This window comes from Felis catus, chromosome C1, assembly GCF_018350175.1.
Source record: "Felis catus isolate Fca126 chromosome C1, F.catus_Fca126_mat1.0, whole genome shotgun sequence".
In the NCBI taxonomy this organism is placed as follows: Eukaryota; Metazoa; Chordata; class Mammalia; order Carnivora; family Felidae; genus Felis; species Felis catus.
Window position 1 is genome coordinate 7,646,015 of NC_058375.1, and position 22,055 is coordinate 7,668,069.

At 62.5% G+C, this 22,055-nt stretch overlaps 1 protein-coding gene across 5 annotated transcripts in view; it reads right to left on the reverse strand.

The window, feature by feature from the left end:
• Positions 1–22,055, reverse strand: part of CASZ1 (castor zinc finger 1) — a 149,073-nt gene that overhangs the window by 10,510 nt on the left and 116,508 nt on the right. For all 5 annotated transcript variants that reach the window (XM_045035074.1, XM_045035075.1, XM_045035076.1 and 2 more), the window contains 12 exons: positions 16,314–16,790; positions 12,392–13,226; positions 11,358–11,426; positions 9,631–9,721; positions 8,700–8,864; positions 7,593–7,765; positions 6,505–7,352; positions 4,017–4,152; positions 3,709–3,772; positions 2,277–2,431; positions 2,050–2,172; positions 768–1,097 (listed from right to left, as the gene is read on the reverse strand). In XM_045035074.1, coding sequence (XP_044891009.1) covers positions 768–1,097; positions 2,050–2,172; positions 2,277–2,431; positions 3,709–3,772; positions 4,017–4,152; positions 6,505–7,352; positions 7,593–7,765; positions 8,700–8,864; positions 9,631–9,721; positions 11,358–11,426; positions 12,392–13,226; positions 16,314–16,790 — 3,466 coding nt within the window. The remainder of the gene's footprint in view (positions 1–767; positions 1,098–2,049; positions 2,173–2,276; positions 2,432–3,708; positions 3,773–4,016; positions 4,153–6,504; positions 7,353–7,592; positions 7,766–8,699; positions 8,865–9,630; positions 9,722–11,357; positions 11,427–12,391; positions 13,227–16,313; positions 16,791–22,055) is intronic.

The window sequence follows — 22,055 nt, forward strand, 5'->3', positions numbered from 1 at the left end:
CACAGCTGCCGCCACGGTGGCCCCGGGGTGGGAATCCGACCGCGCTGGGGAGACTAAGAGCGCTGCCGCTGTGGGGAGGCGGAACAGAACAAGGGAAGCTCGGGGAGGGACGGAGAGGAACGCAGGTCCCCTTCCAGGCCAGAGGCCCAGCCCCAGGTGCCCAGAGAGGGGGGACAGCTGCCACTCAGGCGGTACACGTTCACATCCAATTTATTACTTTTATTGAGAACAGGAAGCCGCACACATAACGATACAGAGTCACCGTTCTCGCCGCAAGGCGCCACCACCATCCAGTGAGGAAGGTCCCTTCCACCCCTGAGAGCTCAGACCACTGTGCGGACGGGTGTGGGCCTGGAGTGGGGGCCTAGCCCCCTCGCCCCCCACCCATGACTTCGCCTGCTCTGCAGAGACTTAGCCATGGGTGCCAGGCCCAGAGTGAGATGCAGCCTGCCTTGCCGGGCGAGGCCCAGCACTTCCGGCCCACCTAAGCTGGTCCTCACAGCGCCAACGCTGCCCCTCTGGAACAGCGGCCCCTACCACCACCACCTTCTCCCACCCCGGCTGCCTGCTTGGGGAGCAGGCAGTGAGGCCAGAGCAGCAGCTTCTTTGGCTAGAAGGACAGCGTCCGATGACCGTGTCCCAGAGAGGCTGGGGACAGCCCGGGCTCACTGCAGGGTTAGGAGCAGCACCTCCTCGGCTGCCCTTGCTAGCACCTACTCCCGAGACACGCGGGGGACACGGGACTCCCGGCTCATCGAGGGACTCACTTCTCCTGGAACTGGAGGAATCCGGGTTTGACCTGGGGCTTGGCGTTTTCTAGAGAAGTCGTTGCCAAGGGCGAAGTGGGCAGGTGAGGCACTGACGCTGGAATCTGAGGCATCTGGGGTATGGTGGAAGCCAGCTGCTTCCAGGCGAGCAGCGTGGGGGTGGAGGGCACGGCAGCCGGGCTGGGAGTGGGACCCTCCAGAGAGGCTGTGGTGACAGGAGGCGCTGGAGGGGACGAGGGGGCCAAGGCAGGTTTGGTCTCCGCAGCCGAGGTGGGGAAGGGAGCCTCTGCGTTTCCCTTCACTGCTCCTCCCTCCGTCCGGAAGTGGAAGCTGCAACAGGCAGAAACAGTGGCTCAGTGGGGAGGAAGAGGGCCCTGCGCAGGTAGCCCTTCCCTGGATGTTACCCCATCACGAGCCTAGGGGCCCAGTGTCCCTACATAGTCCCCAGCAGCAGGTGTGATGCCACCAGGAGGGAAGGACTGAGAACTGCTGTGTCCTCTGGTTCTGAACTTGGGCTCCTGGCTCAGCCCTAGCTATGTCTTCCTGTGATCTTCCTGCTGTGTCTGTCCCTAGCTCCTTCCTACTCAGAGCAGGGGACAGGGACAGCAGGGGGCATGAATCTGTGCTTCCAGAATCTGCTCTGAGAATTAAAGGTGGGTCTCGCTCGGCCCTCAAAGATGGCTCTTCTGCAGACTAACGGCTGCCTGAGCAGTGAGCGGAGCCTGAGCTGGGGCCCGGCAGTAGCCAAGGTCTGTGTTAAATGTCTGCAAGTTCTGGGTTCAATTACAAGAGGCGGCTGGCCTGCTGCTTTTCAGCTCAGTGGGTTTACAAATTAATTTCATTATTTTTAGGTCAAAGAAAATCTACAAATGCAATACTGTGGCTTGGAAAAGGCCTTCATCTAAGGTCTCTGCCTGGGTCAGAGTGGGGTCTCTCCAGCTGGCTCTGTAGGGAACATCTGTGGTAGAGCTGCTGGCCACACTGGTCGGGGAGGGGCGTGGGGGGTGGGCAGAAACAGCTGCTCAGGGTCTCTAGGTGGAGCCTGGACAGGCTCAGAGGACCCCGCCAGGCGGCTGAGCAGGTGGAAGGATGGGGAAGCCTGCCTTTTTCAGGCAGTACCTTCTAAGAAACTAGCTCAGCTTCTGAGTTTCGGTGCGAGCAGCACACGGTGCCTGCCTGGAAGGCAGCTAGAGACCCAGGCAGCCCCCGACCCCACGCAGCCTGGAGCCAGGCTGGAATGAAAGGGGCTGGGTTTCCACGTGCCCTGGGGACCCCCACTCACTTGGCATGCTTGATGGCCCCGTCCAGGGTGCTGAAAAGCGCGCCGCACTCCTCCACCACGCAGTGGAAGTGTGCCTTGTGAAGGAAGTCACACTGGGCGTCACAGAAGTCCTTGGTGCCAAACCTGGCCAGAGGAAGCAGCGGTCAGAGGAGACCCTGGGGCACTGGCCACCACGACGGGTGGGCGTGGCCCTTCCTGCTCCTTTGCTCTGCCAGGGAGCCCCTCACCTTCGAAGGTACACCTTCCAGGGCTCGGACAGCTTCTCCTGAACCAACGCCTTCACGGCCTTGCCCAGGAAGGGCGAGGACTCCACGGCGGGGCTGCCCTCCGCTTCTGTCTTGATGTTCAACAGGCTGCCAAGGTTGGGGTTGCCCTGAGACATCTGCAAAGAGAACAGGGCCGGTGCTTGGGACTGGCTGGCCGCCGTGGGAGCAGCAGCGGCTCTGGGCCGCCTGGGCCTCTCGCAATGCACTAGAGCAGTGGAGAGGAGAGGGCGCCTGGCCCTGCACAGCTCTGGCCACAGCCGAGTCCGCTCTGAATGGTGCTGCCCAAGGCAACGTGGAGATGCCACGGCTCCTCCACACAAACCCCGTGGTGCTAAGATCCATCACTCAAGCTAAGGCCGGGACTCTGGGCACACACCAGACCAGCTTTCCCCAGACTTTGTGGCTCCCTGGTTATTTTCCTGCCAGATTTTCAAAAGAAGTGCAGGGGGGGGGGTAACCCCTATGAATTCCTTGAGAACAAGAGAAGGCACACAAAAGAGGAGCAGAGAGGGAGGGAGGGAGGCTCAGGGGGTGAGATCAAGATGGCTCAGGGCTACCGGGCCAGGAGGGGGAGTGGCGAGGGGGAGCCTGTGTGAAAGCTTGACCCACATGGGGTGTGGGGCCCCAACACGAAGGAACGAGGGGGTACAGGGGCCAGTGACACCCTCCCCCACCGCCAAGAAGGGAAAAGTAGAGCAGGAGAGCAAGGAAGGAGGGAGGAAAGGTAGAGGGCGCGGGGCCCTCGGCAGAGGGTGGCGGGAGCCTCCTTCCCTGCCAAGGGCCCTGCGGGACCCCCACCTGTGAGGTCCGGCCCAGGCCCAGCTCCCCCAGCAGTCACTTGTGTATGGTAACCAAATTAATCTTGCTGTAGTCAAATTTATCATGTGAAGGGGGGAAATATATTTGAGATGATGTATAATTTACAAAGACCCTGCATTATTTAAAATAAATATTCTGGAGCGACCTCTGTGGAAGGCGTCCGAGACCATTACTCAACCCGAAAAGTGGAAATTGATGCTTTGCTCCCACTTTAGTGCCCCTCCCCCACCCCCTTTTAAACAAACAAAAAAATATATAAAATAAATAAATAAAATTAATAACTGAGAGGGAAAGAAGTTAGAGGGCTCTGGAAAAGCTTTTGGAGCCCTCCATCTGAAGGGAAGAAAAGGGTGTCAGAGGCTGGAATATATTTCTTCAGCCAGTTCATTAAATTAATTTGTAAGCAGTGGCTCTGAAATTATATCCGATGAAAAATGGCCTCAAAATTTAAATGGTACAAACTCATCTTATTAGAGGCAAAACATTAAAAAACAAACACCTCCCCCCCACCCCCCAGCATAGCTTTAATTTCTCTGGGTGGGGGAGCGGGAGGCGTGTGATGGATGGTCCTTACCTTATTCATAAGCGAGGATAAAAGAGACGAGTTTGCCGGGACTGCATGGCCATTTGATTCATTACTGGAACACACAAACCAAGGGGCCTTAGCTCAGACGTACGTGGGACTGAGCCCAGACACTCACCCTTCCCTGCCCATCCCGAAGGCCCCGGCCCCGCCTGCTACATCTGCCTGGGCTGGAGGAGGACCCCCGCCGGGAGGGCTTGGCCCCTGGCCTCGGTGGGGTCTCGCTCCAAGGGCGCTGTCCCCAAGAGCCTCCTGCAGTGGGGCAGAGCTGGTGGGGTGGGGGCCTGGCCTCGCCTCACCTGGGCTCCTTCACAGTCAGGTCTAAACTGCGGTCCTGGGAGACCTCGTGGGGAACCGGGGCGCCAGCGCTCTCACCGGGCTCCTGCTTCACCGGGGCCGGGGGGAACCTGGCGGGGGTGGCCTGCTGCCCGTTTCCTACAGGGGAGGGGAGGGAAGATGGTGTTAGAGGGGCTGAGGGCTTCCTATGGACACAGACCGGAACCCCCCACCGCCGGAAGGGAGGGCAGTGGGCTGGGTGGGCCGGGGGCCCCAGGGGAACCCTGGCTGCTGGTCAGCGATTCTCCCCACTGACATGATCGCTTGTGACGCTTACCCCTGTGTGGCAATTCTTCAAGTGATAATTATTGCAAAATTATGTCAAAGTTGTCCCAGCTCAGGGCCTCCTGGAGGAGAAGGGCGGGAGGCTGGGGAGGGGGCTGGCACGGGGGTGGGGGCCCTTCATTTTCTCCACCGACTGTCACAGTCAATTTGTGGGGCTGCCGCTTAGGCTTTTATTAAAGACTCTGTTAATGCTGAGGGAAAGTGGCAGATCTAGACTGGGAGCTGCGCCCCTCCGCAGGTCCCCGGCCCGCTGTTGCCGGGGCGACGGCCCTGCCTTCCACTGAGCATGCCTAGGAGGGGCATCTGCTGTGTCAGGGCGATGGGAGCTGACAGCCAATCAGAGCAGTTCAAACTATGTGACCTCGCCCGTCAAGCTGTCCAGGGCAGGGATGTGAGGCCCACTGTGGCCGGGCTGGGCTGGACCAGGGTCTGGGTGGGAGCTGGCGGGGTGTAGCCATTGGGGGAAAGTCTGGAGCTCGGTAGGCAGATGATTTGGGAGGCCAAGCAGAGCAGGGGCAAAAGAAGTTGCTGACGGGAACGTGTCCACCGAGCCCTTCTCCACAATCCCCAAGTGGCTGAAATATTAATCTGCCCCAAGGCGCTGCAGCTGACAGAAAGCTGCTTCACAGACAGCAAGTGGCATTTGATTAAAAAATAAAGGAAAACGCCCCCCCCCCTTCCCTTGACCTTTCTTTTGGGGGAAGGAGATTTTTCTAATGAAAAAGAATTTGACAGTCTGGCCCCTGAGCTCAGTGTGGTCCTAAAGTGGGGCCCACCCCGGCCCACAGGCGTCTGGCCAGAGGCACAAGGCCCGTGGGCATCCTGCCGTCCCTCTCACACCTGGGAATGGAAGGTGGGTCACTCCACGCTTCCAGCTGATGGGAACGTCCCACTCGGGACAGGATAGTAGCTCCCCGAAGTCACTTGCCCAAGGTCCCCTGGGAAATGGCCCGGCCCCCTTGCCAAGCACTGGCAGGCCCTCTAGGAGACCTGGGCAGATCCCAGGGCTAGGCCGCAGGGACCTTCCGTCCTGCCTGGTCTTGAGACGGTCTCACAGCAGAGTAGGGCACGCGGGCTCAGGAGCCGGACCGCTGAGGTCCAAGTCTGGACTTCGCCGCCTCCTGGCCGCGTGCCCGGGATCAGGCTACCCCCACTGCCCCATCAGTACCACCAGGCAGGACTCTGCTTCCCTGCCGTGTCCCCAGCACCGGTGAGGCGCCTGGCCCTCAGCAAGCACAGCGGTTGCTGAATGAGTGGCTGAAGTGACAGCTGACTGTTCTCGGCTAAGTACCGAGAAGGGGGAGAACAGGGAGGGGAGCCAGGTAAACAGAAAGCCAAAGAATTCCAGAGATCAGAGAAAACATTTAAAAAGAGTAGAAAACTTGAGAAGGAGAGAACCGCTCCCTGTGGTAAGCCAGAGGGAGGCCAGAGGTGGGACTCGGGAGGTCTGGCTGCCTTGTCCAACATGGCAGCCGCTGGCCAGGTGTGACTAAGTTAAAGGGATTCCAACCAAAATCCGGTTCCTTGGTCACAGAGCCAAGTTCAGGCACTCAACAGTCACTGGTGACTAGTGGCCGCCATACCAGACAGCACAGGACAGAACATTTCCGTTCCGGCAGAAAGTTCTACCAGACGGCACTGACGGAGAGGGAGACACTGGAAGGTTATCCTCGGCCTCGAGGGGCCGGCCGGGTGTAAATCCCAAGCATCCCTGAAGTGCGGCCACCTGCTGCTTGGCTGGACCCATGCCCCTCCAGGTGACACGGGGGGCCCCAGGGAGGCGCAGGGATCTGGGACTCCTCTCATCAGCGGCTGGACTTGCGATGAGGGAGGGTGACAACTGGGGGGGTGCGGAGTGGTAAGGACCAGCTGCCCCGGGACACACAGGCTCCCAGTGAGGCCAGGCCTACGGCCCCCACTTCACAGATGAGAGAACAGAGCTGCCTCGGGTGGGGTGGGCAGGCCGGAACAAGGGGGCCCCAGTAGCAAACAAACAGGATGGAGGCAGAGACCAGGCAAAGATGGGGGCTGGGGGCGTGGGGGACGTGGGTGCAGGAGTAGAAAGACTCCTCTCCAACACCCCCCGACTCTGCTCTGCAATCTGAGGCGGCGGGCTCCCGGGGTCCGTAAGCCACTCGTTTCCTGGGCAGTGCCCGGCCTGCTCACCTGGGTCAAAGGTGGCAGAGGGCTTGAGGGCAGCCGCGGCCAGCCTGGCCATCATGGGTGAGATGAGGCCCTTGCTCGCCGAGATCCTCTCCATGATGGAGGCGGGGGGCACCGGGACAGAGGTGGCGGCGGCCGGGGCAGAGTCACCGGCTCCCGAGGCGGCCAGGGCGGGTGTGTCGGCTGCCGCCGAGGCCACTGCCCCGGACGACATGGCACCCAGGAGGCCGGGGGCACCCACGGGCAAGGAGGCGCTGCCCCGGCTCGGAAGGATAGGGAAGTAGGGGGCGGCGGTGGGCAGGCCTGAGTTGGAGAGGGCCAGCGCCAGCGGGATGGAAGCGGGCAGGCCCTGGGACAGCAGCCCGGAGATCTTGCTGTTGGGCGGCTTGGCGGCACCGGGCGTGGCCTCGGCGGCGGCGGCGGCGGCGGCGGCGGCCAGGGAGGCGGAGGACTGCTGGCTGGTCGGGGAGGCGCTCAGGCTGGAGTTCTTGCTGCTCAAGGCCGAGAAGTCGACCAGGTCGTCGTTGCTCGACTCCTCGTGCTCCGTGTCCTTGGCGCCCAGCAGCGAGGACGGCAGCCCCAGCGCGCCCGAGGAGCGGACGTGCCTGCGCTCGTGCTTGCGCTTGTGCGAGGTCATCTGGCTGGTGGACGTGAAGGTGAAGCCGCAGCCGGCGCGGATGCAGTGGAAGTGGTTGGTGGCCTTGCTGTACACGCAGCCCTCGTACCTGCACTCCTCGTACTTGTAGAACTTCTTGAAGCCGTCCTTGGCATACGCGTCGTCCTTGATGTGGTAGCTCTTGTGCTTCTCGATGTCACACTTGTTCTTGAAGGTGAATGTGCAGCCGGGGCGCCTGGACGGGACACGGCAGGGGCTGTCGCAGGGCCTCGGGGAGGAGGGGGCGCCCGGAGGTGGTCCTGCCCGGCTCCCGCCTCGGCCCCGGGGGGAGACCCGGAGAACCCCAGGGCGGCCCCCCCTACCCTTGTGCCTGTGGCCTCCGGGAGGCGGGACCCCGAGCCCCGCACGGGCCCACTTCCCCGCCTCCCCTCCCTCCCCCAGGCCAAGCAGCCTCCCTGGTGGGCTCCCCGTTCACCTGCAGTGGAAATGCGTGGTCTTCTGCCCGTAGAACTGGCAGTCGGCCGTGCCGCAGTCCTCGGTGGCTCGGAAGCGCTGGAAGCCGTCGTTGATGAGCTGGGTGTTCTTCTTGTGGAAGTTCTCGTGGGTCATCACATCTGACGTGCTCGTATACACCTTGTTACAGCCCACCTGCAGGGGCAGAATGGCCGTCAGGGGGACCGAGGCCAGGCACCCCCGGGCCAAGGTCAGAGCCGCGGTTCTGCTGGCCACAGACCCCCCTGCTCAGGGGAGCTTCGGCCCCTGTAAACATCCAGCTGGGCTGTGGAGAGCCTGTGAAGATCCCCCCGGGCCCTGCAGGCCTGGGCTGTGCTGAGGGCTGGGTTGTCTGCACGGACTCCGGGCACCTCCCGGCACAGCCAGGTGTGGGAGTCCCGTTCCGCCGAGGGGCGTTTGGGGTCCTAATCCGTGGCTCTGTCTCGAAAGCCCCTGGCAGTGGGCAGGGCTGGGCCTGGGGGCCCGGCAGTCACCTTCGGCCCCGGGACTCGTTCAGTGGACACTTCCTGGCACAGGGCCCTCCCCACCCCACCCTAGCTGGGCCAAGGCAGGCAGCGTTGCCATATTGAGTAAAAACCCGTGGAATCTGAGCACTCTTGAAGGCCGGGCCGTGCCAGTGTCTGCACCATCTCAGGGCCCGGAGAGAGAGCCCCCCTCTCCTCCTGGCCCAGGTTGTTCCACGGAGCCCATAACAACCCCCTGACAAATGCCGGGGGAGGCGCAGCGGCTGCTATTTGCAACCCCGAGTCGCTCCCCCTGGACCTGACACCTTGAAAAAGCCCAGACTCGGCGTGGCATTAAAACAGAGAATTAAACAAAAACCTCCTCAGGAACCATTTGCAACGCTCCCCTTGGTGTTAAAGCCTGAGAAATGCCGGTCTGTATAAACAGCTCCCTGAATTTCACCCGCACCAAGTATGGCCATGGGGACGGCCCCGCCCTGGCCCTGCCAGACACCGCCCGGGCCCGCGCCCCCAGGACTCCCTGCGCTCGCCTGCTGCCCCCCGCAGCCCCCCCCCCGCTGCCCCCGAGCCAGGCCCCGGCCCCTGGGTGGCCCTGCCCCTGGCACCTGCATGCAGTGGTAGTGGGTGCTCTTCCCGTTGAGGTGGCAGCCGTGGTAATAGACGCTGCAGTCGTCCAGCGGGCTGAAGCGCATGAAGCCGTGCTGCAGGGAGTTGTCGCGTTTCTTGTGCATGTTGTAGTGCCGGATCACATCCTGCTTGCTCGTGAACCTCTGCAGGAGAGCACGAGTTGGCGGGGGCCTGGGCCAGCCCCTCGCCCAGAGCACTGCCCCCCCCCCCCCCCGCCCACTTGGCTCTCCCTGGAAATAATCCTGCCTGGGGTCGAGGCAGCCGGGTGGCGCCCAGGCCAGCACAGGGGACCACAGACAGAGCGATTCCAAGTCCCAGAGCCACAGGGCCTTCTGTGACCTCCCGCCGGGCTCCCAGCGCTCACGCCCAGGAGCAGAGGAGATGAATCTGGCCAGGCCCTTAAGGCAGCGGCTCTGACAGGGGACAGCTCGTTTTGCCCGGTGTCACCTATGGGCTGTGCCCCCAGCTTGGGCTCCCTGATGAGCAAGAGGGGACAGCCCTGGGCACACTGGCTGCGTTTCCCTCTTGTTCACCTGCTCTGCATTCATCACAGGTGGCTTTGACCATAAGTGACGATCTCTCTGCCCCTCAGCGTTATCATCTACGAGCCGGGGCAGGAGGACACCGAGAAGAGTCAGACAAGGTGCTGAGGCCCTGGGGCGGGGGCGGGGGGTGGGGGGTGGGGGGTGGGGCTCCCAGGGAAGGGAGCTTGAATGATCATCCCAGGGAAGCAGGTGGCTCCAGACCCTATCAAATGCCTGTTAGGCTAATAGTTTTCTGGGTTCTCCGTCTGCGTGAGTTAAGCTCAGGCGGCCTCGGCAGAACTGAACAGCCCCGTCCCACTTCCGAGAGGCTCCCCCACCGATGGGCCAGCCCGCAGGGGCGGGGCTGGTGCCCACGAGGCCCTACCTGGTAGTTGCACTCCGGGTCAAGGCAGTGGTAGTGCTCACGGTACTGGTAGGCGCAGTGGATATGGCCACAGTGCTGACTGCCGGAGAACCTGCAGAGAGGAAGGGTGGGCTCAGCCCTCTCTGGGCAGCAGCCCCAGGGAGGACTCTTCCCTCCCTTCCCAGGGAGGACTCTGCTGCCAGAGCAGCAGAGAAAATATGTGCCCATACCCTGGGGAAGCGCTGCTGGGGTTCAGGGGCCCTGAGCCCTTTGTAGGGGCATGGGGGGCAGAGGTGGTCTGTGGGGGTGAAGTGGCAGAGGCCAGGGTGAGTGATGAGGCCTGTTGGGAATCCCAGGACCACTGAACTGCAGACCTGTCCTGCCTGCCTCGGGAATGAGGACGCAGTGAGGCACACGGGCCTGGCACCAACGTGGGGAGGAAGAAGCTGGGGCGGGACACACGGCAGAGCAGAGACAGGGAGGAGGCCTGGGATGGGATGGGATGAGGCGGTGAGGGCAGGAGCCCCCAGGGTGACTGCCTTTCCTGCAGGTGCCGCCCGCCGGCCCCGCACCCAGAGTGAAGCCAGGTGCTGGAGACACTGGCTGGGCCAGCCCAGGGCCCCGCTGCTGAGAGGTGTTAAAGCCTCTCTCTGTCCTGGGCTTTCCTGACACTTGAAACAGCCCAGGGTTATGAATTTTTAAAGCACAGCATCTGTTCGGCTTCCTGCGGCAGGGAGTGAGCTCTCCAGCCAAGTCCGCAGTCGGGAGCCCCATGCTGCCCGGCCACTGCCCGCCTCCCAGAAACCCCGACCTTCTCCAGGCCCCAGTGCCACTGGGCTGTGGTTCTCAGGCTCGGCGATGGCCACCCTGGGGGGGGCGGCTCTGGGGAGAGCCTGCTAGGACAACTGGGGAGGAGGCTGGCCTCAGACTATGGGACATGCGCGCATACACACACACACACACACACACACACACACACACACAGAGACAGAGACAGAGGGAGAGACCCCTTTGTAAAGGGAGAACCACTTGCAAATAAATATTTAAGCTGAAGCTGCCAAAAAGGCCATCTGCTGAGGCACTAATAATAATGATAATAATAATAATAAAGAGATTGGAACAAAGCTGAAAAGACAGAGAGGGACAGGAAGAACCTAGAAGATCAGCAGAAAGACACAGGCTGGGGCACAGCTCCCTCCTTGGGCTGCCCCATCGGGTGTTGGCAGCAAGGGGCCGGATTTGGGGGCCTCCATCGAGGCGAAGGTTCTTTACCCACCCATCGTGTGGCCTTAAAAGTGTAAGAGGGCAGGTCTGCGGTCAGGAGGTGAGGGTCAAGGCCCGGCCCAGGGAGCACACTGAGGCCACGTCAGGGAGGATAATTGCGCGCACCTCCTCTCATCCCCAGCGGCTCCACGTTGGCCTGAATCCCACCCCAGACTCTGTGTGAGACGTGGCAGGAGCTCGGTGCTCACCTGCGGCCAGGCCCCGCCATCAGGCCCCTTTGGGCGCCCTGGCCCTGCCTAGGGAACAAGCTGCTTCAGGGCGTGTGGCCCAGGTCACATCGAGGGGCAGGGGCTGAGATGGGACGCAGCCCCTCCGGGGAATTTGAGGGCATGGGCGCATAGAGGTAGGGAAGCAGTAGGCACTCGGGCACTAGCGGTCAGATGGGCCTGTGGTCCCAGGGTCCCCAGGCGTTCCTGGCCCCATCCCACCACCTCTCCAGGGCAGTCTCCTCCCCAGGGGCCTACCTGGCAATGTATTTCTGGTAAATGTTTACATCTTCGGTGACAGCTGGTTTATCTGTGGGCAATCCGTTCCTGGCGAGAGACACACAGGGCACAGCCGATTAGCCGACAGGGGTAACTTCACACCCCAGAAGTGTCTAGGGGGCAGCTCCCTGTCCTGGGGCCCTGGCCCTTCCCTCTCTTGCTCTGTTGTGCTCTGAGGCCCTCAAGGTGGGACTGGAAAGCCCTTTGGCGGAACCTTGGCACAGGTTCAATTAGCCCAACTCCGGCAAGGGCCGGGCCATCCCAAGCTGGCACGGGCCTAGCTAGGAAGCCTTGGAAGCTGGGGCCTGGCCCCCGTTGCATACCGGGAGTCAGCAGGATGCGGGGAAGACCGCTGGGGAAGGGGCAAGAGAAGGTGGGGTCCCCCTCCCAGGCCAGTGGGCAGCTCCCTAGATCTGCTCCAGGTTTTTGGCTCTGCCTCAAGGGGGAAGGGAGTGTGGGAACCCCACATAACTGATCCACAGATAATTTGACCGTTGCCTGGGGGTTAGCGATGAGTGTGCCCCCAGACTCCTGCCTTCTCTTGCTGCCTTCCCCACGGCCCAGGCCCTGAACCTGGGAGCCACGGTGACCGGCTTGGAGCCCAGAGCCCTAACCCCAGACTAGGGCTTTCCCAGCCAACCCCAAGGCTGCATTTGAGGCACAGAAAGCCTGTCACTGGCAAACGGGGGTTACAGGAGTCCCTGGTACGCGTGTTAGCAGATGAGTACATGCACGGGAATACCTGACGTGTGACGCGCGTGTGCACACTGCAAGATGTGTCACGTGCTGGGCGTGGGTGGTTACGCAGGCCGTGTGTGTGCGTGTGTGTGTGTGTGTGTACGTGTGTGCACACGCAGGCATGCGCATGGGCGGAAGCATGTGAGAGCCAGTGCGTGTATTAAGCTGGCCGCATGGTGGACGTGTACAAGTACGAGTGGACGCGTCCACGAGCATGGGCTTCAGGGGCAGAGAAGTGGCTACTCTAGTCCCGAGTTCAGGATGGGCGTCCTTACTTGACAGTGGAGACGGTCCCCGTGGTGATGGAGTCTGTTTTGGAGAAGGTCGACTTCAGGTACTCGGGAGTGTTGAAGGGCAGGGAGGCAGATGGCTCCGGCCCTGGCCCAGGGGCGCTGGGAGCACTGGGCACGCTGGGGAGGGGTGCAGGAGCCAGGCTGGGGGTGGGCGGAACCTTGGCGGGGCCCGGCTTCTGGATGGCCCGGACGTCGTACTTGGAGGGGCGCCCCACCTTGCCCGTCTTGAAGGCAATGGCCCCGCCCATGTCGGGGCTGCCCTCCCCGGGTTTGAAGAGGTGCAGGTACTTGACGTTCTCCAGGTCGTACTTGGATGGCTTCTTGTAGGTGCTCCCGTTCTGGGGCCGCAGGTTCTCACCCGTCTTCAGTTTCTGGATGAAGAAGTCGTACTTGGAGGTGCGGGCCACCAGGCCCTGCATGGGAACGCTGCTGTGTGAGGGCAGGGGCAGGATGGTGGCCTTGGTCTCCAGGTGCGCCGTGCTGCTGGGCAGCCGCAGGCCGGGCAGGGGCCCCACCACGTCCTTGCCCGCCCGCTCCTCGGCCTTGGTGCTGTGGGCCGGCCAGGAGAGCTGCTCGCCGGCCTTGAGCTTGCGGATGTACTCCTCGTATTTGGAGAAGCGCGCCCGCTTGCTGAGGGCATCCTCGGAGGCGGGCAGCATGGAGGAGGTGGCCACCTCGGGGGTGGAGCCTGCGTGCAGCTTCTCGAAGCTGATCTTCCTGGCCAGCTCGTCCCTCGTGTTCTGGTCATCGTAGCCAAACATGCCGAGGAACTCGGTCATAGTGGAAGCCGCGTAGTCCCGGAGTGAGGAGGCCTCTCCTGCAGCAGTGGGGAGAGGCCGGTCACCTCTGGGAGGGAGCAGGGTAGCCAAGGGACAGGGGGCACCCCCTCCCCGTGAGCCCCCACCCACAGAGGGAGGAGGCTGGCATGGGGAGGGGGCGGAGCACGACATGATCTATGGACATTTGGCTCACTTGTTAGGTTTTACGACTCTTAAATTAATTTGTTTAAAAAAAAAGTAATTAATACCGGGGTAAAATAAAACGAGTTCATCAATGCCAGGAAAATCAATTTCCTAAATGTTCTGGCCGATGGCTTTTCAGTACATTAAACAAAGTTTCATAAATGTCTCCTCTCTCTCGCCTTGGCCTAATATGAAAGAGAAGTCACTTTACTGGAAGTAAGGCCAGATCCCAACCTGCCTCCCAAGGGTGGGGTGACACGGGGGCTGGGGACAGGTAAGGATGTGGGCCGGCAGCTGGGCAGTCAGGAGGGACCCCGGGGGCTGAGGGTTGGGGGTGGGCCTGGCTGAGCCTGTCTGGAGGACTCTCCCTGACCCCCACAAGCAGACACACAGGCCCTCATCCCTGGGAGGTAGAGGGCTTACCCCAGGCCTCACCAGGAGCTGGCCCCCCCGGCTCCACCGGCCCCCCGCATACTGAGGGTCCCAGACCACAAGGCTGAGGTAGGCAGGGCCTTGCCAAAGCATTTGTTCAGACTCACTCGAGGCCCCTTGCCCCAGCCAAGAATTATGACGTGAGGAGTCCTACGAACCTCCCCGTCATCCTCGTGCCCGCTCATAAAGGTGGCCACCCTGAGGAGAGTCTGCCTGGGAGGCTGGCCCTACTGGCCCCAGGCAGGGGACCGAGGACAGCCTGTGTACAGGCTCTACCTGTGTCCACTCTGAGATTCCGGAGCGGCCTCCCCACAGGGACGTGAGCAAACACGTACACACACACATACACGCACATCCCCTAGCTACCTTCCCAACCCCACAAACACACACACGTGGACACGAACCACCCAAACCCTACACCCATCTCCCCAGGATGAGCCTCAGGACGGCGGAGGCAAGATGATCCCATTCTGCCTGGGGTTCTTCTCTGGAGCCCCACGTCCTTGCACACATGACCTTCGCCACAGCAGATGTGTGGCCCCCCCCCCCCCCCCAGCACACACAGGCTTACTCATTCTCGTGCAGAACACTCACGAAACACCTACTATGGGCTCCGGCCTGGATCAGGGGTGGGCGCACATAGGAGGGTGAGACTCACATGGGCCCCAGGGACACACATGTTTTCTCCATTCCTGTCTGAGCCAGCAAAGTCGGGCACGTTCACTCAGAGCAGCAGGGCCCCAGGCTGGGAGTCCTAACAGCACAGCCAGGGGGAAGGCATGGCTGAAGAAGGGGTGGGAGGCCCAGGACCCCAGCAGGGTGGCAGATGAGGGTCGCCTCCCAACCCTCATTGCAACCTATCGGGCCTGTGTAGGAAGAGGACAGTCACAGGCGGCACCTGGAACCCCAGGTGGGCAGAGTGACCCCGGGAGGCAACAGATGGCTGTTCCCTGGGACGGGGTGGCCGGTGGGCCACTGTCCTGACCTCAAGCTACATGGGGTTGGGGGCCCGGCCTGGGAGGAGGGGGCTCTGGCTGCTAGATTCAGTGGCTCAGGGACCAGGGAAAGGGGCTAAAAATAGCAGGAGGCAGCTGAGCCCTCACTATATATGGCAGAGAGACAGAAGGCTTTGAAGGGCAGGCAGCTTAGAGGAGGGAGGGGGCTGGGTGGGGGTCTGAGGCAGCCCAGAGGCCTGCATTCCTGAGCCCCCAGGCCCAGAGAAGGTGGTCTGAGCCTGGCGGTGGCTAGGGCTCCAGCTGGTTTCCTCTGGTGCCCAGGGCTGAGCAGGCTGCCCCAGGTGTCAGACGGGGCGATGCCCAGGTCACGAGGCCACTGGCAGTCCCGGTCCTGCCTCCTACTGTCCCAGCTCTCCATTTGGGGTGAGAGAAGGCAGGGGTCAGGGCAGGGCTGGGCCTGGGGGGTGGGGCGGGCCCCTGATGGGACAGCGGCCCTTGTCCCCGTCCCTCCCTCTCCTCTGGCTCAGCACAATCACCTTGTGTCTGGGAACGGCAAGGGCTTTTCCTATCAGAGGAAACTGAAGGTCACACTTTTCCTCATTGATCTTGCAATGTTTGTTAATTACTCTGTCACTGATGTGGCGAAGGATAATTAAACAGCTCTGTTTATATCTTATATGCATAATTATGTGGCTGCGCAGGGCTCCCCGCGCAGGGAGGAGATGCGCCCCTCGCTGCAGGGGGAAGGGGATAGGGGAGCAGGCAGGGGAGGCTCGGGGCACCGGGCACAGGCCTGAGAAGGAGGCTAGGAGCTGCAGAAGAGGCCCCGCACCCAGGGTTCCATCCTAGCCACGGTGACCCCCTTCCACCCAAAACCGCAGGCCCTCCCTCCCTGGAGTGTGAGAAGCTCGGGGCTGCTGTGAGTCATAAGGACAAGGAGACAGCAGAAAAGCCAGGCCTCAGCCACCTCGTGGGAAAGAGGTCAGCCAGAGGAGCGCGTCCGGGGCAGGTGGCTGTAACGGGATCTGCGGGCCGGGCTGAGCCATCCTGAGGCCCTGTGCCTCGCCCCTGAGAGGTCCTGCCTAGCAGAGCCGGTGTCCCTGGGAAGGAGAAGGATTCCGGGAAGGGGCAGGGGAGGAGGCTGCCAGAACAGGTCTATCCCAGAGCTCTGCTCCTATGGCTCCAGGGCTGACCCTGCAGGCTCCTGTGATGCAGGGGTGGAGACACAGTCCCATGGTCTGTCGTGGGTCCCACGTCCGCACAGCCATCCCTCACCTCCTCAGGCCCCCCATGCTCACAGCCGCCCCCAGCCCGGCTCACACCTGGAGCACTTCCCTCCCACCCTGAGCAAGTCTTCCCTGTTCGCGCCAGTACCTCGGCCCCAGGCCTCGCGGGGCTGGATGAGGTGCCGGGACACGGAGCACGAGTGGGGGAAGCGGGCAGGCTCTGCGGACCCCCTACTCCTTCCCTGCTGCCCGCCCCCCCCCCCCCCCCCCGCCCCACGGGCTATGCCATCTGTCCGTGCGCTGTCTGTCCGGGGCTTCAGGCACCTACCCGAAGCCTGCTTGGTACTGGGGCCGCTGTCGTCCTTGGAGGCCGCCCCGTCAGACTCCTTCTCCTCCGCGACGCCGCCGCCATCCCTGGGGGGCTCTTCGCCGTGGTCCTCCTCGTCGCTGCAGCCCTGGGGCTGCACCATGTAGACGCCCTCGGGCGGCAGCTCCAGGCCCTCGCGGCCGATCCGCCCCAGGCTGGGCGCGGGCGCGGGCTCCTCGCTGTACTCGCCGTTGACCCACTTCTCGATCACCGCCCGCCTCTTGTCTTCCTCGCTGCGGACGCCCCGGGCCACGCCGGCCTCTCGGCACGGCGGCCGCAGCGGGCTGCCCTCGGGCTGGGGGCCCGCCTCTGCCCCCTTCTCCACCACCACCTGGCGGCTCAGCTTGGCGCAGATGGCGTTGAGCTTCAGGCCGCCTTTGCGCTTGGCCGCCATCGCGGGCTTGCCTGCGGGCGGGTCGGTGCACCGGGTGCCTTCAGCTGCGGGGGTGGAGGGAGAGGTCAGAGGGTGCGGCCACCACCTTGGCGGCCCAACCCCCCGCCCCCACGAGGCCCTAGGTTTTCGGATCCCACCTTCCTCACGCTGCCCCTGGCTGGGGGCAGCGGTGGGGGAGGGGGGAGGATGTCTGCGCCCCTCACCAGACTGTGAGCTCCAGCGGCCCAGCTCGCCCAGCGCCCCATCCCTAGAGCCTGGCACCGAGGCCGGCGTGCACTGGGTGGTTCCGGACGGTTTGGAAATGAACATATGAACGAACGAATGAACGAACGACTCCTCAAACACGAGGGGCAGGCTTCTCAGCACCTGGTTCCCGGAAGCGTTCCCTACACTTGCTTGGCCCTAAATTCCTCTTCTGAGAGGCGGGCACTCAAGGCGGGCGCTCAAGGCGGGCACACACTGAGGCCCGCCGTGGTCTGCCCCATGGGGAGGAGACCACCCAGAGCCAGGGACCGGCCCGAGCCAACCTCTTGCCCTACTGTCCCGGCCACTGGTGGCTGGGACCCTTCCCCCTCTGAGTGTCTCGTCCCTGGCAACTCCCCTGCCAGACTTGGTCCCTGGACCCCACCGGACTCCTACTTCTGCTCACTGGAGAGCCGTGGCATCTCTTCCTGTTCTCCCGGCCGCCGAGGGCCCTCTGAAGGCCTCCGCGTTTCCTCACTCTCCTTGCTTTCACAGACCCTCTTTTGTCTTCTCTGGCCATTTCCTTTCCTCAAGCCTCAATCAGGGCCACTCAAGGGCAGAACTGCTCACAGTGTTTCCAAGAACCGCTCATCCTTGTCCGAGGATCCCACTCTGCCCTCTCTGCCACAGCCACAGCTCCTTCCCTCGGAGGCCTGGCTGACTCCAGAAAGCCCACTTCCCAGCCCCGAGAAGCCACAGCTGGAACAGGCTGGGCTTTCTCAGACCCCCAACGGAAGGCCCAGAAGCTGCAGATGCTGTTCCTGAACGACACGGCAGCCCGACAGAAACTCTTTAATGCGGCTGCCGGGGTCTCGCCACCTCCCTCACGGCTGCTGAGCGGGGGCGCCCAGGGGTCCAGGGTCGGGAGCACACGGCGGGTCCGCTCACCACACAGCCTGGGACCTGCCACCAAGGCCAAGGGTGGACACACATACACATTTTGTGTATATGTCTGCCTGTCCTCCACCTTTCCATCTGTCCGTTTAGTTGGCTCCTATCGTGTGCCAGACCCTGCGGTGTGCATGGCAGACGGCCTCAGCCGATTTGAGCACAGGGGGCCCCGCTGGAGCCTCTCAGTGGCAGGGCTCCCTCGTGTGTCCCCCAGCAGAGGAATGGGTGTGTCTGAGTCTCCACCCACATTGGTCAAAAAGCCGAGCGAGGGCAGGGGCTCGGCTTCCAGGGCCGTGGGCAGAAGGGGCTTCCCTAGAATAGATCAACACCCTGCGGACCCCCCCACACGAAAGCCCACCAACAGGCATGCTCACACAGGACGGCCACCCCTGCCTGCCTGGGGACCCTGTCCCGCAAGGAGACTTGGCTCGTACAGACGGGTGGTTGTACAATGCCCAGCGGCCCCAGACCTGCCTCGAAACCACCTGCCAGTGTGTATGGCCTCACCTGGCCCAGGGACCCACCGGCCCCAGCCCAGTCCAGCCAGTCGACTGCCCCAGAAGGGTCTGCTTGGCTCACACCAGTCGGCCCAGTCTTGGGGCCCTGGCTCTGCCGGGCCCCACCCCTGCCCAGGCCATGGGCCTACTCTGCCCAAGTTCATCCGCATCCCCAAGTCTGTGCCGCCCACACCCAGGTCTCCAAGTGCTGACGTGGGTTCTCCAAAGTTCAATGATGGTTCCCCTAGTCACAGCATCCCACCCAACCTCTGGGCCGGCTGCCAGGCTGCGACACCAGGCTTGCTCCAGCAGACCTACAGGGAGCAGGCCTCACCTGGCCCCCTTGGTCCCCTGCCCTGGTGGGGACGGGAAGGGGAGAGTGGGGGAGCCTGCTCTATTTTTACCAGGAGGTAAGCAGCCAAGTGTGTAAGGGAGACAGCAAATGGATCTATAAATATTTATCCCAAGGAAGAGGGAAGCAGAAACTCCCAGGGCTGCACTTGCTGCTGGTGACACCCCCTCCCTGGGCTCCCACCCATCCTGGAGCCTCGAGGCACTTGGGCCCACCCAGGCCAGCCCACCCCCTCCTGCTCTCCGGCGTGTGCCCGGCTCGCTCCCTCCTGGGCCCCCACCAGCTGTGATGCAGCTGTGCACCCAGGGCCCACCCCCCGCCCACAGGCCCCTCTGCTCCGCCTACACCCCCCACACCTGCCCTCCAGCTGCCGCTCTGCCCCAGCCCACCTGCCTTCCAGATGTTGCCCTCCCTCTGACTCTACTGCCGGTCCCAGGGGTAGAGGTGGAGAAGGCGTGTGGGCCTGGGGTGCAGGGCAGGAGGCAGAGGCTAGGGCAGTGGGTGGGGAGTATGAAGGAGCCAAGGTCCGAGCTGCTCGCCCATCCGCCTTCCGGCCCACTCCGTGGGGTCCTCCTCCCCTCCCCCTCCATCAGGGCGCTGGGACATACAGACTACCCCCCTCGTGGTCTGACCCCAGGCTCCTGTCCATGTAAACATTCCCCCGACTTTCTTCCCTAAAATATAAACGCCGTGGCCGGGCCTCAATGGGAGGAAGCCATCCGTCCCCGGCCCTGTCACTGCCCCTTTCATCTCCTTCCCGCCACCAGCCTGCCCGCTGCTCTATTTACACTGGACACTTCCTCTGGGAACAATACTGCCCAGGAGGCAGGCTTGGGCCAGGGGGTGGGAAGGCGAGGGGAGTCCTGCACTGCTTACCCAGGGCCGGGCTCCAGAAAGGAGGCAAGGGGCGGGGCAGCGGAGGTGAGCCCCAGTCAGGCTGGGGGAAACAGGAGAAACTGGGGAAAGGAGCGACGGGTACCCGCACGTGCGCAGCCGGCCCAAGGGCTCTCCTAGCTTCTAGTCTCTGGCCCCGGTGCCTCCGCATCAGTGGGGTGAGCCCCAGGAGGTGGCACAGCACGAGGGCATAGCCTGGCTCTCCCGCTTGTTGGTGAAAGGGCCCCAGGCAGGCTCCCGCCCTGGGAAAGGGCCACAGGACTGTGAGGTGAGAGGGTTCTGGCAAGCAAGGACCTGGAAGAAGGCAGCTGAGCCCTGAGAGGGACAAGCAAGCAGGTGTGGTGCACCTCTAGGCACAAGATCCCAAGACCAGGAAACTTCACCGGGGCCAGAAGAAAGAGGGGACACCAGAGAGGCTGGGGGGCTGGGCTGGGCTGGGGGCAGGCTGTCCACTCAGCAACAAACGACCCCTTCCCAGGTCTTCCGACCTCCTCTCCCAGGGCTCCAAACTCAACCAGCCCCCTGCAAGCAGTTCTCCTGTGTAAGCTGAACAGATCCTGCTCAGGGTGGAGGAAAGGAGGGGCAAAACCAGACCATGCACATCTCCAGGTACGGTCTCCTGATGCCTCGTGATGACCCCGTGAAGCAGGCACTGTCATCATCCCATTTGATAGAAGAGGCAACTGATCCTGGAGCCGTGAAGACACCCAGAGCCCAGGCTCACAAGGGGCCCGGGCTCTGCCAGGAGCTGGGCAGCCACCGTGTCCCCAGTTGAGGCTTCTGGGTGGGCCCTAGGAAGTCCCAGCCCTCTCTTCCCATCTCCTCCTCACTCCCTCTCCTGGTTCCCATAACACGGAGCCCCCTAAAGTGTTAACTGCGATGGGTAAAATGGTGCAGCAGATTGCTACAATAAATAATTTACTGATATTTATAAATATTCAAATCAGCCAGCTTCAGAAATCAAATGAAGGGAGGGCCTCGGGAGAAGGGCCCGTCATGGCAGGAACCTCATCACTCCCTCCAAAGGCTGGGGAAGGCCAGGGCTCCTGCCAGTTACGGGGGAGACAGGGGGGCTCCTACCACTGCACCTGGGCCCCCTGTCCCTGATCTCTGGGGATGAAGGGGTTGGGGGTGGCTGGAATGGCTCCACCTCCTTGCCAGGTTGAGGCCAGACCCTCCCCTGCCCCGGGCAGCCTGTGTCAAGGGGTCGAGAGGCTCCAGTGCCCAGTGCCCACTGCCTGGGGCTCGAAGTTGCTTGTTCTGCCCTGGGTGGGGGGGCAGTCCCTGGGGGCTGGGCAGGCCTGGCAGCAGCCCCCCCCCCCCACTTGTGAGTAATGTGTTTCGGGGCCGGGCGGCCTGTCAGCTACCAGGCTCCGGGTGCTTTATGGGCTCTGCCTGGTGGCTCTGAACTCCCTGGTAGGAAATAAAGTTCTCCCTGTGCGTCCCTTCTAAACATTTCACTCAGTGGAAACGGTGTTTAAGAAAAATGAGGACATATTTCTTCCTAAGGATGCAGTGTCCCCTTTGGGCAGCCTAATGCCCGCTGTATATCAGGAGGTGGGGAGGCAGGGGCCAGGCACCGGTCCCCTGGGGTAGGGATGCTCCGGGGCCCCCCTGCCTGCTGCCAGGCAGCTCAGGGGCCACAGACACTGCCAGGCCACTGGTGGCCGCCCTGTGGCATGGCCCAGAGTGACAGGGCGGCTGGCACCCTCTGAACACCTCCCCTGTACCAGAGACTGTGCTGAACACTTCCTGATGTCAACTTCAGTGACCCCCCCCAACATTTCCATGAGGCTGTTGACCTGTCCCCATTTCCAGATGAGGAAGCAGAGAGAGCCTGGTGAGATTGGTAACTGCCCACGGTCACTCAGTGTCAGTGCTGGAATCGGACTCCCATGGGGCTCGGACACCCAAGGCCACGGTCTAACACCCCACATGCCCCCCTCCCCGCTCCTCAGCCTCCCAATTGGGGTGGTGGCAATGTCGGAGCTTCCACGCTGCCATCCCTAAGAACTTGAACTTGACAGGCCCCAGTTTTCAAGTGATGCATCTATGTTCATTCAAGACACCCTCTGAGCTCCTTCTACAGGCCAGGCCCTGGGCTCAATCCTGAGGACAGCATGAGAGCAAGACAGACTGTCCTGGTTCCTGCCACCACGGGCAGCTCAATTTAGACAAGGGGACAGATGTTCAAGCCACCGTAAGCGCAATCACTGTGGTGAAAAGTCCAGGTGCCACAGGAACAGCGAGTCTGGGAAGCAAGGAAGGGTCCCTAGAGACACGTGCTCCCCCCAAGCTCCCCGACCATCCTTCCCACCTCTCTCCTCACCTCCCCCACCAGCCAATTTCTGTGTTAACTCCCCTATCTCCTCCAGCTGTGACCCCCTACCCCAGCCAAGACCTGTCCCATAGGAAAAGGTGTCCTTCTCTCT